Raw genomic sequence first — 15,645 nt, forward strand, 5'->3', positions numbered from 1 at the left:
GGACATACAATGGTTCCAGACACTGCCATACTCCTCCCCCCAATGACAAAGGTAGGGAGTGACTGGTGTGCAGACATTGTGGAGCCCTTCACATGGTTTAACAGATACCCTCACATATGAAGACAATCCTGACCTCTCCCCTCTCTGGGCCCAAGGTGACTAAGCCTGAGCTAAGAAGGGATAACTGCAACTGCCAACAGTATTATCCAAAAGAAAACATCCTAATGACAAATATCTCACATAAGCATTATTATGTAAATAAAACATCTTATTTATCAATGTTACCTAACTAATTCTGATTCTGCTACGACAGAAGTCATAAACAGTGCAGTGAATCAAGAATTGCTAAGAGCTGCTGGCAAACGCAGTAAAGTTTGAATGAATGCTTTCGAGCCTGCTGCTGCCTACCACCGCTCAGTCAGACTGCTCTATCAAATCTCAAATCATAGACTTAATTATAATATAATAAACACAGAAATATGAGCCTTTGGTTAATAAATGGTTAAATCCTTTCATTTCGAAAACAAAACTTTTATTCTTTCAGTGAAATACAGAACCAAGAAACCAAGTCTAAATATTGCTGTTACATTGCACAACCTTCAATGTTATGTCATAATTATGTAACATTCTGGCAAATTATTTTGCAACGTGCCAGGCGGCCCAAACTGTTGCATATACCAAGACTCTGCGTGCAATAAACACAAGAGAACTGACACAATTTCCCTAGTTAATATTGCCTGCAAACATGAATTTCTTTTAACTAAATATGCAGGTTTAAAAATATATACTTCTGTGTATTGATTTTGCCAAAGGCATTGATGTTAATGGTTAGGTACATTCGTGCAACGATTGTGCTTTTGTTAAATCATCACCCGTTTGGCGAAGTAGGCTATGATTTGATGATAAAATAACAGGCACCGCAAGCTAGTTAACCTAGTAATGTCATCAACATGTGTAGTTAACTAGTGATTATGTGAAGATTGATTGTTTTTTATAAGATAAGTTTAATGCTAGCTAGCAACTTACCTTGGCTCCATGCTGCACTCCTTCTGGCCACCCTACCATAAAGGCCTGATTGGTGCCGAGATGGTTATCCTTCTGGAAGGTTCTCCCATCTCCACAGAAGAACTCTGGCACTCAATCAGAGTGACCATCGGGTTCTTGGTCACCTCCTTGACCAAGGCCCTTCTCCCCCGATTTCTCAGTTTGGTCGGGCGGCCAGCTCTAGAAAGAATCTTGGTAGTTCCAAACATCTTCCATTTAAGAATGATTGAGGCCCCTGTGTTGGGGACCTTCAATGCTGCAGACATTTCTTGGTACCCTTCCCCAGATCTGTGCCTCGACACGATCCTGTCTCTGAGCTTTTTGGACAATTCCTTCGACCTCTTGGCTTGGTTTATGCTCTGACATGCACTGTCAAATGTGGGACGTTATTTAGACAGGTGTGTGCCTTTCCAAATCATGTCCAATAAATTGAATCAAGTTGTAGAAACATTTCAAGGAATATCAATGGAAACAGGATGCACCTGAGCTCATGTGAGTCTCATAGCAAGGGATACTTATGTACATAAAGTACCAATAAGGCACCAAAGCAAAAAACAGTTTTTGCTTTGTCATTGTGGGGTATGGGTGTGATTCATGAGGATTTTAAAAAACAAACCATTTTAGAACAGGGCTGTAACGTAACAAAATGTGGAAATAGTCAAGGAGGGTCTGTATACTTTCTGAATGCACTGTATATATGGATATTGATGTCACAAATGTATCATTTGTACAGTTATTTATAAATGTATATATATGTGTTACATTTGACTGTGTAAAACCTAGTAGTACTACTTATTTCTCTGAGAATGAGGTGGTACTGTAACGACCGACACCAGAGATGTGAAGCAGATAGAGGGAGTCTACATTTAATAAGGAACAGACATGAAACAAGACAGGCACAGCGTCAGCACACGGGCAAAACAACCACATTCGGCAATTAATGCAGCAGCGGAGAACAGAGATGGGGAACTGACTAATATAGGGGAGGTAATGAACAGGCGATCGAGTCCAGGTGAGTCCAATAATCGCTGATGCGAGTGACGGGAGAAGGTAGTTTTGCGTAATGATGGTGGCAGGAGTGTGTAATGCTGTGGAGCCTGGCACCTTTGACCACCAGGGAGGGGGAGTGGGAGCAGGCGTGACAGATACATAGCATTTTGCATAAAAAACATGGTTATTTGTCACTCTGAAATGAAACCATCAAGTGATAGATTTCAAACAAATACATGTTTGTCATTGAACAATCCCATGCCATGATTAGATAGTGAAAAAAACACACTAATCTCTTTCATAAGGTCTTCAAACAATAAAGCTAATTTACCAACATTTCTGAAAATGTATATACGTATAGCGTTTTGGAAAGAAACTCTTCGGGTGCGGACTCTTAGTAGATCTGCCCCAATGTACAGACATAAGATCTTAATTTGAGCCAGTTTGCTACAGCAGGAAAATAATCCTGCAGCAAAAGGAAATGTGAATTATTGTTGTTAATGGACGGAATTGATCCAGGCTGTATCACATCCGGCCGTGATTGGGAGTCCCATAGGGCGGCGCACAATTGGCTCAGCGTCATCTGGGTTTGGCCGGTGTAAGCCGTCATTGTAAATAATCATGTGTTCTTAACTGACTTGCCTAATTAAATAAATAAAAATAACAATAAATAAAATTGATAGATCTTAAACCTCAAATAGACTACACATTTTAAATATCCTGCATAGTTCTCCTGCAACAGGGTACTCAAATTAAGATCCAAAATAAGGGCAGATGTTTATTGGCAATGGTTAAATGCTCCTGATGAGATGTGTATGCCAAGTTCTGCATGGACCAGAATGGATTTTTCACTTGAACAGATAAAGCACAAACACACACACACTTGAACATGCACGCACAGTGTCAAAACCCCCATTCAGCATGGCGGAAGAGAAAAGTGTTGCATCTGAGATCAAATGCCTGAGACAAAAGCTTGAGTGATATTGGGGAAGAAATGCCTGCTGCCAGCATCTGCAAGAAGGTCAAATGCACAGGATGTGTGGGAGTGTGTGTGTGTGTGTGATGTGTGTGTGTGTGTGTGTGTGTGTGTGTGTGTGTGTGTGTGTGTGTGTGTGTGTGTGTGTGTGTGTGTGTGTGTGTGTGTGTGTGTGTGTGTGTGTGTGTGTGTGTGTGTGTGTGTGTGTGAGAGAGAGAGAGAGGGAGAGTGTGTGAGTCTGTTCCTAGTAGAGTCGTGTGTTTCCAGAAAGGTAGTGTGTTTCTAGTAGTGTGTTTCTAGTAGGGTGGTGTGTTTCTAGTAGTGTTTTTCTAGTAGTGTGTTTCTAGTAGGGTAGTGTGTTTCTAGTAGTGTGTTTCTAGTAGTGTGTTTCTAGTAGGGTAGTGTGTTTCTAGTGTGTTTCTAGTAGTGTGTTTCTAGTAGTGTGTTTCTAGTAGTGTGTTTCTAGTAAGGTGGTGTGTTTCTAGTAGTGTGTTTCTAGTAAGGTGGTGTGTTTCTAGTAGTGTGTTTCTAGTAGTGTGTTTCTAGTAGGGTAGTGTGTTTCTAGTAATGTGTTTCTAGTAGTGTGTTTCTAGTAGTGTGTTTCTAGTAGGGTGGTGTGTTTCTAGTAGTGTGTTTCTAGTAGTGTGTTTCTAGTAGGGTAGTGTGTTTCTAGTAGTGTGTTTCTAGTAGTGTGTTTCTAGTAGAGTGGTGTGTTTCTAGTAGTGTGTTTCTAGTAGTGTGTCTCTAGTAGTGTGTTTCTAGTAGGGTAGTGTGTTTCTAGTAGTGTGTTTGTAGTAGGGTAGTGTGTTTGTAGTAGGGTAGTGTCTTTCTAGTAGGGTAGTGTGTTTGTAGTAGGCTAGTGTGTTTCTAGTAGGGGTGTGTGTTTCTAGTAGTGTGTTTCTAGTAGTGTGTTTCTAGTAGTGTATTTCTAGTAGTGTGTTTCTAGTAGTGTGTTTCTAGTAGTGTGATTCTAGTAGTGTATTTCTAGTAGTGTGTTTCTAGTAGTGTGATTCTAGTATTGTATTTCTAGTAGTGCGTTTCTAGTAGTGTGTTTCTAGTAGTGTTATTCTAGTAGGGTGGTGTGTTTCTAGTAGTGTGATTCTAGTATTGTATTTCTAGTAGTGTGTTTCTAGTAGTGTGTTTCTAGTAGTGTGATTCTAGTAGGGTAGTGTGTTTCTAGTAGTGTGTTTCTAGTAGGGTAGTGTGTTTCTAGTAGGGTAGTGTGTTTCTAGTAGTGTGTTTCTAGTAGTGTATTTCTAGTAGTGTGTTTCTAGTAGTGTGTTTCTAGTAGTGTGATTCTAGTAGGGTAGTGTGTTTCTAGTAGTGTGTTTCTAGTAGTGTGTTTCTAGTAGTGTGATTCTAGTAGGGTAGTGTGTTTCTAGTAGGGTAGTGTATTTCTAGTAGTGTGTTTCTAGTAGTGTAGTGTGTTTCTAGTAGGGTAGTGTGTTTCTAGTAGTGTGTTTCTAGTAGTGTATTTCTAGTAGTGTGTTTCCAGTAGTGTGTTTCTAGTAGTGTGATTCTAGTAGGGTAGTGTGTTTCTAGCAGTGTGTTTCTAGTAGTGTGTTTCTAGTAGTGTGTTTCTAGTAGTGTGATTCTAGTAGGGTGGTGTGTTTCTAGTATTGTGTTTCTAGTATTGTGATTCTAGTATTGTATTTCTAGTAGTGTGTTTCTAGTAGTGTGATTCTAGTAGGGTAGTGTGTTTCTAGTAGTGTGTTTCTACTAGTGTATTTCTAGTAGTGTATTTCTAGTAGTGTGATTCTAGTAGGGTAGTGTGTTTCTAGTAGTGTGTTTCTAGTAGGGTAGTGTGTTTCTAGTAGGGTAGTGTGTTTCTAGTAGTGTGTTTCTAGTAGTGTATTTCTAGTAGTGTGTTTCTAGTAGTGTGTTTCTAGTAGTGTGATTCTAGTAGTGTATTTCTAGTAGTGTGATTCTAGTAGTGTGATTCTAGTATTGTATTTCTAGTAGTGTGTTTCTAGTAGTGTGTTTCTAGTAGTGTGATTCTAGTAGTGTGTTTCTAGTAGGGTAGTGTGTTTGTAGTAGGGTAGTGTCTTTCTAGTAGGGTAGTGTGTTTGTAGTAGGGTAGTGTGTTTCTAGTAGGGGTGTGTGTTTCTAGTATTGTGTTTCTAGTAGTGTGTTTCTAGCAGTGTGTTTCTAGTAGGGTAGTGTGTTTCTAGTAGGGTAGTGTGTTTTTAGTAGTGTGTTTCTAGTAGTGTATTTCTAGTAGTGTGTTTCTAGTAGTGTGTTTCTAGTAGTGTGATTCTAGTAGTGTATTTCTAGTAGTGTGTTTCTAGTAGTGTGATTCTAGTATTGTATTTCTAGTAGTGCGTTTCTAGTAGTGTGTTTCTAGTAGTGTTATTCTAGTAGGGTGGTGTGTTTCTAGTAGTGTGATTCTAGTATTGTATTTCTAGTAGTGTGTTTCCAGTAGTGTGTTTCTAGTAGTGTGATTCTAGTAGGGTAGTGTGTTTCTAGTAGTGTGTTTCTAGTAGTGTGTTTCTAGTAGTGTGTTTCTAGTAGTGTGATTCTAGTAGGGTAGTGTGTTTCTAGTAGGGTAGTGTTTCTAGTAGTGTGTTTCTAGTAGGGTAGTGTGTTTCTAGTAGGGTAGTGTGTTTCTAGTAGTGTGTTTCTAGTAGTGTGTTTCTAGTAGTGTGTTTCTAGTAGTGTGATTCTAGTAGGGTAGTGTGTTTCTAGTAGGGTAGTGTGTTTCTAGTAGTGTGTTTCTAGTAGTGTAGTGTGTTTCTAGTAGGGTAGTGTGTTTCTAGTAGTGTATTTCTAGTAGTGTGTTTCTAGTAGTGTGTTTCTAGTAGTGTGATTCTAGTATTGTATTTCTAGTAGTGTGTTTCTAGTAGTGTGTTTCTAGTAGTGTGATTCTAGTAGGGTGGTGTGTTTCTAGTAGTGTGTTTCTAGTATTGTGATTCTAGTATTGTATTTCTAGTAGTGTGTTTCTAGTAGTGTGATTCTAGTAGGGTAGTGTGTTTCTAGTAGTGTGTTTCTAGTAGTGTGTTTCTAGTAGTGTATTTATAGTAGTGTGATTCTAGTAGGGTAGTGTGTTTCTAGTAGGGTAGTGTGTTTCTAGTAGGGTAGTGTGTTTCTAGTAGGGTAGTGTGTTTCTAGTAGTGTGTTTCTAGTAGTGTATTTCTAGTAGTGTGTTTCTAGTAGTGTGTTTCTAGTAGTGTGATTCTAGTAGTGTATTTCTAGTAGTGTGATTCTAGTAGTGTGATTCTAGTATTGTATTTCTAGTAGTGTGTTTCTAGTAGTGTGTTTCTAGTAGTGTGCTTCTAGTAGGGTAGTGTGTTTCTAGTAGTGTGTTTCTAGTAGTGTGTTTCTAGTAGTGTATTTCTAGTAGTGTGATTCTAGTAGGGTAGTGTGTTTCTAGTAGGGTAGTGTGTTTCTAGTAGGGTAGTGTGTTTCTAGTAGTGTGTTTCTAGTAGTGTGTTTCTAGTAGGGTGGTGTGTTTCTAGTAGTGTTTTTCTAGTAGTGTGATTCTAGTAGGGTAGTGTGTTTCTAGTAGTGTGATTCTAGTAGGGTAGTGTGTTTCTAGTAGTGTGTTTCTAGTTGTGTGATTCTAGTAGGGTGTTTCTAGTAGGGTAGTGTGTTTCTAGTAGTGTGTTTCTAGTAGGGTAGTGCGTTTCTAGTAGTGTGTTTCTAGTAGTGTAGTGTGTTTCTAGTAGTGTGTTTCTAGTAGGGTGGGGGTTTCTAGTAGTGTGTTTCTAGTAGTGTGATTCTAGTAGTGTAGTGTGTTTCTAGTAGTGTGATTCTAGTAGGGTAGTGTGTTTCTAGTAGTGTGTTTCTAGTAGTGTGTTTCTCGTAGGGTAGTGTGATTCTAGTAGGGTAGTGTGTTTGTAGTAGGGTAGTGTGTTTCTAGTAGTGTATTTCTAGTAGGGTAGTTTGTTTCTAGTAGTGTGTTTCTCGTAGGGTAGTGTGATTCTAGTAGGGTAGTGTGTTTGTAGTAGGGTAGTGTGTTTGTAGTAGGGTAGTGTGTTTCTAGTAGGGTAGTCTGTTTCTAGTAGGGTAGTGTGTTTGTAGTAGGGTAGTGTGTTTCTAGTAGAGTAGTGTGTTTGTTGTAGTGTGTTTGTAGTAGGGTTGTGTGTTTGTAGTAGGGTAGTGTTTTTCTAGTAGGGTAGTCTATTTGTAGTAGGGTAGTCTGTTTCTAGTAGGGTAGTCTGTTTGTATTAGGTTAGGGTGTTTGTAGTAGGGAAGTGTGTTTCTAGTAGGGTGGTGTGTTTCTAGTAGGGTGGTGTGTTTCTAGTAGTGTGTTTCTAATAGGGTGGTGAGTTTGTTGTAGTGTGTTTGTAGTAGGGTGGTGTGTTTCTAGTAGGGTGGTGTGTTTGTTGTAGTGTGTTTGTAGTAGGGTAGTGTGTTTGTAGTAGGGTAGTGTGTTTCTAGTAGGGTGGTGTGTTTCTCGTAGGGTAGGGTGTCTCTAGTAGTGTGTTTCTCGTAGGGTAGGGTGTCTCTAGTAGTGTGTTTCTAGTAGTGTGATTCTAGTCGGGTAGTGTGTCTCTCGTAGTGTGTTTCTAGTAGGGTAGTGTGTTTCTCGTAGGGTAGGGTGTTTCTAGTAGGGTAGGGTGTTTCTAGTAGGGTAGTGTGTTTCTAGTAGGGTGGTGTGTTTCTAGTAGTGTGATTCTAGTAGGGTAGTGTGTCTCTAGTAGTGTGTTTCTAGTAGGGTAGTGTGTTTCTAGTAGGGTAGTGTGTTTCTAGTAGGGTGGTGAGTTTATTGTAGTTTGTTTGTATTAGGGGAGCGTGTTTGTATTAGGGTACGGTGTTTGTAGTAGGGTAGGGTGTTTCTAGTAGGGTGGTGTGTTTCTAGTAGGGTGGTGAGTTTGTTGTAGTGTGTTTGTATTAGGGTAGGGTGTTTGTAGTAGGGTGGTGTTTTTCCAGTAAGGTGGTGTGTTTCTAGTAGGATAATGTGTTTGTAACAACATCTTCACACTCGTCTATGAAAGTTTCTCTTGTTTTCCACGTCTCAGGGTGACTTCACCAACTTTCATTCTTATCAGAGAGGGAGAGAAAAGCAAGACAGCGAGAAAACAAAGGAGTGAGAAAACAAAGGAGTGGAGCCTGTCAAACCATCTCTCATAAAAGTTGTACTGTAACTTCAGCTTCAGTGAGATAAGCATTTTTCCGCTCTAGACTCCAACTCTTTAGCTATTTTGTCCAAAACATGTTGTGTTGTTGTTGCTTTGTGGTTCTAGATGAGGCCTTTCTGGCACTACTGTCAATGAGTACGTTTAGATGCACATTAATACTTCAATATTAAGCGGATGATCGCAGTAGGCAGATTGTGCAATAGTCATGTTAACACCTTACTCAGGGTGCTGGGTTCGATTTTTACGGGGGACCAGTATGATTGAAAATGTATGCATTCCCTACTGTAAGTCGCTCTGGATAAGAGCGTCTGCTAAATGAATCAAATAAATGTAAGTGAGTTCGGAACAATGGAATGTATATGTCTTAGAATTAGTTTTTACGTGCCAACTTTATATGTCTGAACTCAGAATCAAATATGCTTACCGAAAATAACATGGACGCAGTGGTCTAAGGCACTGCATCGCAGTGCTAGCTGTGCCAATAGAGATCCTGGTTCGAGTCCAGGCTCCATCGCAGCCGGCCTTTACCAGCAGACCCATGGGGCGGCGCACAATCTGCCAAGCGTCGTCCGGGTTAGGGCAGGGTTTGGCCACTAGGGACATTCTTGTGCCATCGCTCCAGTAGAAGGCCAGGCGCTATGCGCGCTGACATGGTCGCCAGGTGTACGGCTGGCTTCCGGGTTAAGCGAGCAGTTGTGTTTCGGAGGACGCACAGCTCTTGACCTTCGCCTCTCCCAAGTCCGTACGGGAGTTGCAGCGATGAGACAAGACTGTAACTACCAATTGGACACCACAAAATTGGTGTTGTGTCTTGGCTATCAATAATGCGATGACTATTGTTTTATCAAATCAATTAATAATGTTTAATTATTATTGTGATTAAATTACTCATGTAACAATTATTTAAATAGTAAGTAGAAAAAGTTTGTTAAATGAGTTACCGTTTTCCAAATTAACTCTAAAGATAGAAATATCTCTTACATTTCAGTCATCAATCAATTGTTATCTTCTATCAGTTTCATTCTGAATGTCACAAAATCCTTGGATATCTGCACGAACCATAGCATAAATGATGAATCAGCTATATACAAATTGTCTTAATTATTTATTTACCAACTAACTAAATAATCACACAGAATTACATAAACACACAAACAGAATAGCTTAAACATTGAGTACTACATAATGCAATGAAAAGTCCCTAGTGGACTAAACCAATATGACGACTTGTTACACAAAATGAAAAGGGAGGTTCATGTAAGAAAGGGCGGGAGAAAAGACAAAGGACTTCATTATCGTACACACAGCTGATAACTATGCTTATGGAAATGCTAATACTTTACACAAGAATGGCCGCTCATTCGAAAATAATTGCAATGTACATATTTATGATTGTATGCCTTTTGTTGTCTCTCTGTTGAAATCGCTGGTCCGTCTGCTGGAGAGTCAGTTGATAGAAAGTATTTTGTTGTCTCTCTGTTGAAATCGCTGGTCCGTCTGCTGGAGAGTCAGTCGATACAAAGTCTCTGGTTGTGTTCCCCAGAAGTCATAATGTTTTTCGGGGTTGTAGCTTGTCTGCTGTTACAATGGTTATGTCAGGCGTACCAATGGTCTTTTGATAAGGAAATGTTCTTTGGAATGGATCTTTCAGAGTACCATTCGGTCGTTCGATAGGGAAATGTCTTTAGAATGGATCTTTCAGAGTACCATTCGGCAGTTCGATAGGGAAATGTTATTTTCTCGTCTTCGGTCGAGTTTCCTAGACTATTTTACATATACAGCTGCAGACTGTGAATGTGTAGTCATTAGTTTTGAAGATTTCTTAACCATTCATGAAGTGTGGACTGCGTCCTCATGTCTTCTGGTCTTATTTCAATTTTGTCAGGAGTGCTATTTAATGTCTGTGCTCACGTGGGCGTGATTAGGATATGAAAAACAATTATCTCATTTAGAAGGCTAACATTACATCTTCTCACAAATAGTTTCATGTTTAATCATATCAGTTTCCCAACATTTGGATGTGAATCTGATCACTGGGATATGTACACATTCAGAGAAACAGTTGTGTTGTTTTACTGTCCTTCATGGGATCCCAAAACACAACTGATCCCACAAAATTGTCCTTTACGTGCCCACGGACAACTCCAACCACTCGGACTACAGAAATATTGTTTCATTATTCAACCTTTTCATGTTACCGTTTTGGCGGAAGGAATCTCCTTGTAACAAAGAGGTTTCTTCCCCCTCAATCCTGCCAAACCCAACGTTTCCACACTCTATTTACGACCGGTCATAAAACTGTTTGGGATTGAGAGGGGGGAATCTGGCGCTTATACTCTTCACCCAACAGGGAAGTCATGACATTGAGGAGAAAAAGGGTGGTAGAAGGTTTATTTTGATTGGTGATTTTCTGCATTTATCAGAGTGCCATCAGGGAGCCTGATTTCAGATGTTTCCATGTAAACAGGATTATTAGGGAAATCGTTCTTCTATTATATTAATCTGATGATCCACAATAATCACATTATTGTGTGCATACTCAGTGGCACACAGACAAGCATCGTCTGCCTTTGGTGTTTCCAACAGCTGGCATTCTTTATTCCCCACCCACCCATGCTACTCTCTACTCAAACCTACAGTACTACAGTGCCCAATCAGTCCTTATGAAACGCTCCTCTCAATCGTTTCTCCTCATCAGTCTTATCCCAACCACTTCAATTGTCTGTTTCATGTTAACATATTAATAATACACTGATAGTTCAATGGCTGTAGGGTCTTCTTTAATAATGCATGTGTATAATCAGTGGATATAGCTCAGTGTAAACAATATATTAGCATGTTTTAGCTGCATTAGCGTATGTTCAGTGTATGCTAGCTTGTCTGTGCTGTCTTTGTGCTGCAGTGCTGTGCTGCTGTATGTTGTTGGTAGGCCGGACACGCGTACCTGTCTAATGTATTCCCCAAGCTCTTCTGTCTCTCTTTCATTCTGTTTCTCTCTCAGGTTCTCTCTCCTCTCTCTCTCTCTGATGAATGGAGAGCTGTTAATGTTGACCTTTAGTGTACATTGTTGTCCTGTGAGGTGTTGGCCACCAGTTGCTTGTTCACCCTATTCCCTCTGTCTCTACCTCTCTCTCACTGTGCTGAACAGAGTAGGTTACATTCACTCACAGAGGGGTCAACCGCCACAGGCTTGGAGTCCTTCATTCCTCCTTCTTCCTCTCTTCTTCCCTTATGCTGTCATTTATGTTCCTTTCACACACCCCTGTTGTCTTTCTGAGCCACCTCCCTCCTCCCCCCTCTCCTTATCTCCCTCCCCTCTCTCTCTCTCCAACTACTACCCCTCCACCACCCCCCTCTCCCTATCTCCCTCCCTCTCTCTCTTCCACTACTACCCCTCCACCACCCCCCTCTCCCTATCTCCCTCCCTCTCTCTCTCCCACTACTACCCCTCCACCACCCCCCTCTCCCTATCTCCCTCTCTCTCTCTCTCTCCCACTACTAACCCTCCACCACCCCTCTCTCTCTCTCTCTCTCTCTCTCTCTCTCTCTCTCTCTCCCTCTCTCTCTCTCTCTCTCTCTCTCTCTCTCTCTTTCTTTCGTTCTGTGTGCATCTCTCTCTGTCTCTCTGTCTCTTTCTCTCTCTGTCTGTAATTGATTAATTTCTCTCCATATATCTATGGCACCCCCTCACTGTGTCATTTAGAAAATGACAGATGGACTTTTTAAATGAACCCAATAATAAGTACTTGGGAAATTAATTGTAGCTTGGATTGATGGCTGCTAGCGACGTCCTTTATCTCCCCCCGAAAATGAATATAAATGTATTTTATGGACGGGACGGTGGATTTCATCTCTCATTGGCTAACTCATCCTCTGGCCCCTTCCCATTTTGCATTTATCTACAAGAGGCTCTTCGTCATGGTGGAAGTAGGAGCAGAGCCAGAACATAGGAAAGAAGATACAGTACAAGGCAAAGCGATCCCCACTTTGGAAATATGACAATGTGTTCCAGTTGTCAGACAAATACAGGACAGAATGAGTGACTGTTAAAATGAATTTAGATGGGGAAGAATCTGATGTGAATCTGAACAAATGTCCTGTTTTTTTTCTCTCTGTTGTGTGTGTGTGTTTACACGTGTAAATGGTTATGTGTGTGTGTGTCTGTATGTGTTTTTTTGTCTGTTCATCTGTGTGTGCGTACGTATGTCTATGTTTGTCCCTGTCTCTGTGCGTGTGTGTGTGTGTCTGTCTGCGGTTGCGTGTGTGTGGATTCGCAGGTCACAGTGTCAGATGGCGGTCCCAGCCCAAAACACTCCACGTTGTGGGTGATCGTCCACGTGCTTGATGAGAATGACAACAAGCCCACGTTCCCAGAGAAGGTATACCAGATCAAGCTACCAGAGAGGGACAGGAGGAAGAGAGGAGAGTCTATCTACAGAGCCTTTGCCTACGACAGGGATGAAGGGGTTAACGCTGACCTCTCCTACAGCATCGTCGACGGCAACGAGGACGGCAAGTTCTTCATCGACCCCAAGACGGCGGTGGTGTCGTCACGGAAGCAGTTCACTGCCGGGAGCTACGACATCCTCACTGTATGTGACCTTTGAACTTCCTAACCAGCTACCATTCTCTTTGTCTTGTTCTACCCTCTTTGTCTCTCCCACTCTCTCTCCCCCCATCTCTCTCTTCTCTCTTTTATCTTGTTCTCTTCTATCTTTCACTTAGACAAATATAAAATATCTTCAAATGTTCCTTTTTGTGAAGTAGGCTATATGAACTAAGAACTCTCAATGTATTTCATGATGTTTTCTGCTACACTACAGTATATCACTCTGTCTATAATGCGTCTGTGGCTCCTTTGGCGTTCCTCTTGCCATTCTAGATATTTCTCACCACTCTCACCATCTCTGTGACGAATGAACATTCATGTGAAAATCTATCACCTCCCTTCCATTTCTCTGATCCTTGTTCTCTCTTTCTGTCTGTAATGCTCTCTTTCTCCAAAACTTTACCTCGTTCTCTCCTCCTTGTCTTCTTTCCTCCCCGTTCCCAGATCAAAGCCACAGATAATGGCCGGCCCCAGAAGTGGTCGACGGCCCGCCTGCACATCGAGTGGATCCGTAAGCCCTCGGCCTCAGTAGCCCCCCTGCTGTTCGACGAGCAGTACTACAACTTCACCGTCATGGAGAGTGACAAGGTGGCCGAGATAGTGGGTGTGGTCTCCATGCAAAAGAGCTCCAACCCCCTCTGGTTTGACATCACAGGTAAGGCACTGCCCAGAGGCTGGGGCTGGTGGAGGGTTTGTCAGGGGGAGTGATGTATCTGATTGGCTGGGGTGGCTGTCAGTCAGGTAGGTTATGTACCATTATTGGTGCATGGTGTTTGGGCTGACGGTTTGGTTTGGTTTGATGTGCGTGTTTGTGCGTGAGGCCCAGCTCAGGTACTGTGACCTCACTGCATGTTCTGTTGCCAGCGTGTCTCTCTCTCTCCTCTGCCATCCCACGGTCACCATGGCGATTTTAGCACACACCACCGGCTGTAAAGGTCTGTAAGTCAGCGGAGAAGCAATTGAGATGTCTCGAAGTCCCTGCCAGATATTCTGGGAACTCTAATGGAGAGAAATGCCATGTGCTTAAAGGGGTTAAATCACTCTCTTTTGAAGATTGACAACATTGACAAACTTACATTTTGAAATGAACTACCCCTTTAAAGTGCTTAAATATTCATGCTGTTTTTTTTACCATAAGGATTAAGCTTATTATATCAACTACAGCTGCTAAGAAATTTGTCTTTGACATGCTGATTTCAGACACAATTTACTGTCTTATTCTCATGGTAAAGAATGTTGAGTAAGATCAGTGGAATGTCCCTTTAAGAGGCTTGAAATGCCAATGACATGCCACACTTACAAGTATTTCATTAATTTGAAACCTTTTTGAACTTTTGAAGTCCAATTTTATCCACATAAAAGGCTCAACTAGATTATGTAATATCTAGTTTACGTATCTTCATTTTTCTGCTAACGAACAGCGACATTTGTCAAATCCATATCGTTTCCTGAATCAATTACAGTCAAAGCCAGTCAGTTTTAATCTTGCTTTAATTATTTTAATTAATTTAATCAATATTGCAAAATCCATTTAGTTTTATTAGAATATAAGTTTTGTTAGAATTAATATGATTATGCCCTTAACTCTTTCTATTAATTGATTGTGGTCCATCAATATAACTATTTTTTACATAATGTAATATAATATTTATGAAGCTGATAGTTCTCTAGCTGAACTGCACTGTGGGTAGGTGAGTTTATGTTGAGAGCATTCAGCCCAGAGACGAGTGGATTGACTACACGGCCATGACCACGTTTCCAGGAATGCTCCATGATCCATCTCTCTTTTGTTGTCACTGAGCAGTGGCAGTCAGTGTGTGTTCCAGTTGGAGATACCTTCTGGCTTGTTCTTCCAGCTCTAGGCTCTCTCTGACTATGGCTGCTCTCTCTGGCCTACTACTCTACTCTCCTGTATGCCCCTCTCATCCTCTTCTCCTCTCTTCTCTGCTCAATGCCTCACTCGTTTTCTCCTCTGGGATCACATCTCTCTATATAGCACTATATATCTCCCTGTTCTTCCTTTCCTCACCTTCTCTTTCCTCCTCCTCTCCCTCCCCTCTTACCCTTACCCTTCCTCACCCTCTCTCTTTCCTCCTCCCCCTTTCTGTCTCTCCTTCTCTCCAATTCCCCTTCACCCTGTCTCTCTCATTTTCTTTCTCCCTGTCTCACCCTTTCTCTCCTCTTCTCTCCCTCCCTTTTCTCTCCTCTCTCAATGCTTCGTGTCTGGAAGGTCCCAGGCCTTTCCGGGAGATGTTCTATATACTGCAGACCGCTTGTGGCAGGAACTGTTCCACAGAAGGTATCTCAGTTTGACTCCGATCTGCTTTTTTCTGCTTCCTTTTCCTTTCCTTCCTCTTTTATTTTACCCATCATTCACCTGTGCTTTTCCCATCATTCACTGTGTGCCCAGTGCTGCTCACTCCTTTTTCTGATTGGTTGGTTGGAGACAAAGGGGTCTGGACAGGTGAAAGGTGTTTTCCCTTCACAGAAGTTTGTGTGTGTGTGTGCATGTGTGTGTTTGTGTGTTTTTACAAATAATGTATAATGTACATCCCACACAGAAGCTCATTAGAGAGTGTGTTTGTGTGTCTGTGTGTGCTTCCCACATGTGTAATGTACATTGTAACCCTTTCTTCCAAGGTTAACGTAAGTGATTCGTTTTGGAGAAATTCCTTGCTGTACTAAATTGTCTATCAGACCCTGTGATCTCCCTTTATAGCGAAGCCCATAACTGCTGCCATGGCAATGACCCCTGAGCGACCCTGGTGACAGCTTTGTCTAATGGCCTGCTAAGGCATCAGTGTTTGGGGAAACATCACGCCCACCACCCCTGAGCTGTGAGCAACACACACTACACACTCACAGAGGCGGAAACACACACACACAGGGACACACATGCAGGAACATGCAGGCACACACCCATGAACAGACACAAACGCTTACCC

At 41.6% G+C, this 15,645-nt stretch overlaps 1 protein-coding gene across 4 annotated transcripts in view; it reads left to right on the forward strand.

The window, feature by feature from the left end:
• The window catches only part of LOC110507983 (protocadherin Fat 3-like), a 218,454-nt gene that overhangs the window by 144,810 nt on the left and 57,999 nt on the right, over positions 1-15,645 (forward strand). For all 4 annotated transcript variants that reach the window (XM_036965859.1, XM_036965860.1, XM_036965861.1 and 1 more), the window contains exons 4-5: positions 12,369-12,683; positions 13,145-13,355. In XM_036965859.1, coding sequence (XP_036821754.1) covers positions 12,369-12,683; positions 13,145-13,355 — 526 coding nt within the window. The remainder of the gene's footprint in view (positions 1-12,368; positions 12,684-13,144; positions 13,356-15,645) is intronic.

Source organism: Oncorhynchus mykiss, chromosome 27 (genome assembly GCF_013265735.2).
Source record: "Oncorhynchus mykiss isolate Arlee chromosome 27, USDA_OmykA_1.1, whole genome shotgun sequence".
Taxonomy (NCBI): domain Eukaryota; kingdom Metazoa; phylum Chordata; class Actinopteri; order Salmoniformes; family Salmonidae; genus Oncorhynchus; species Oncorhynchus mykiss.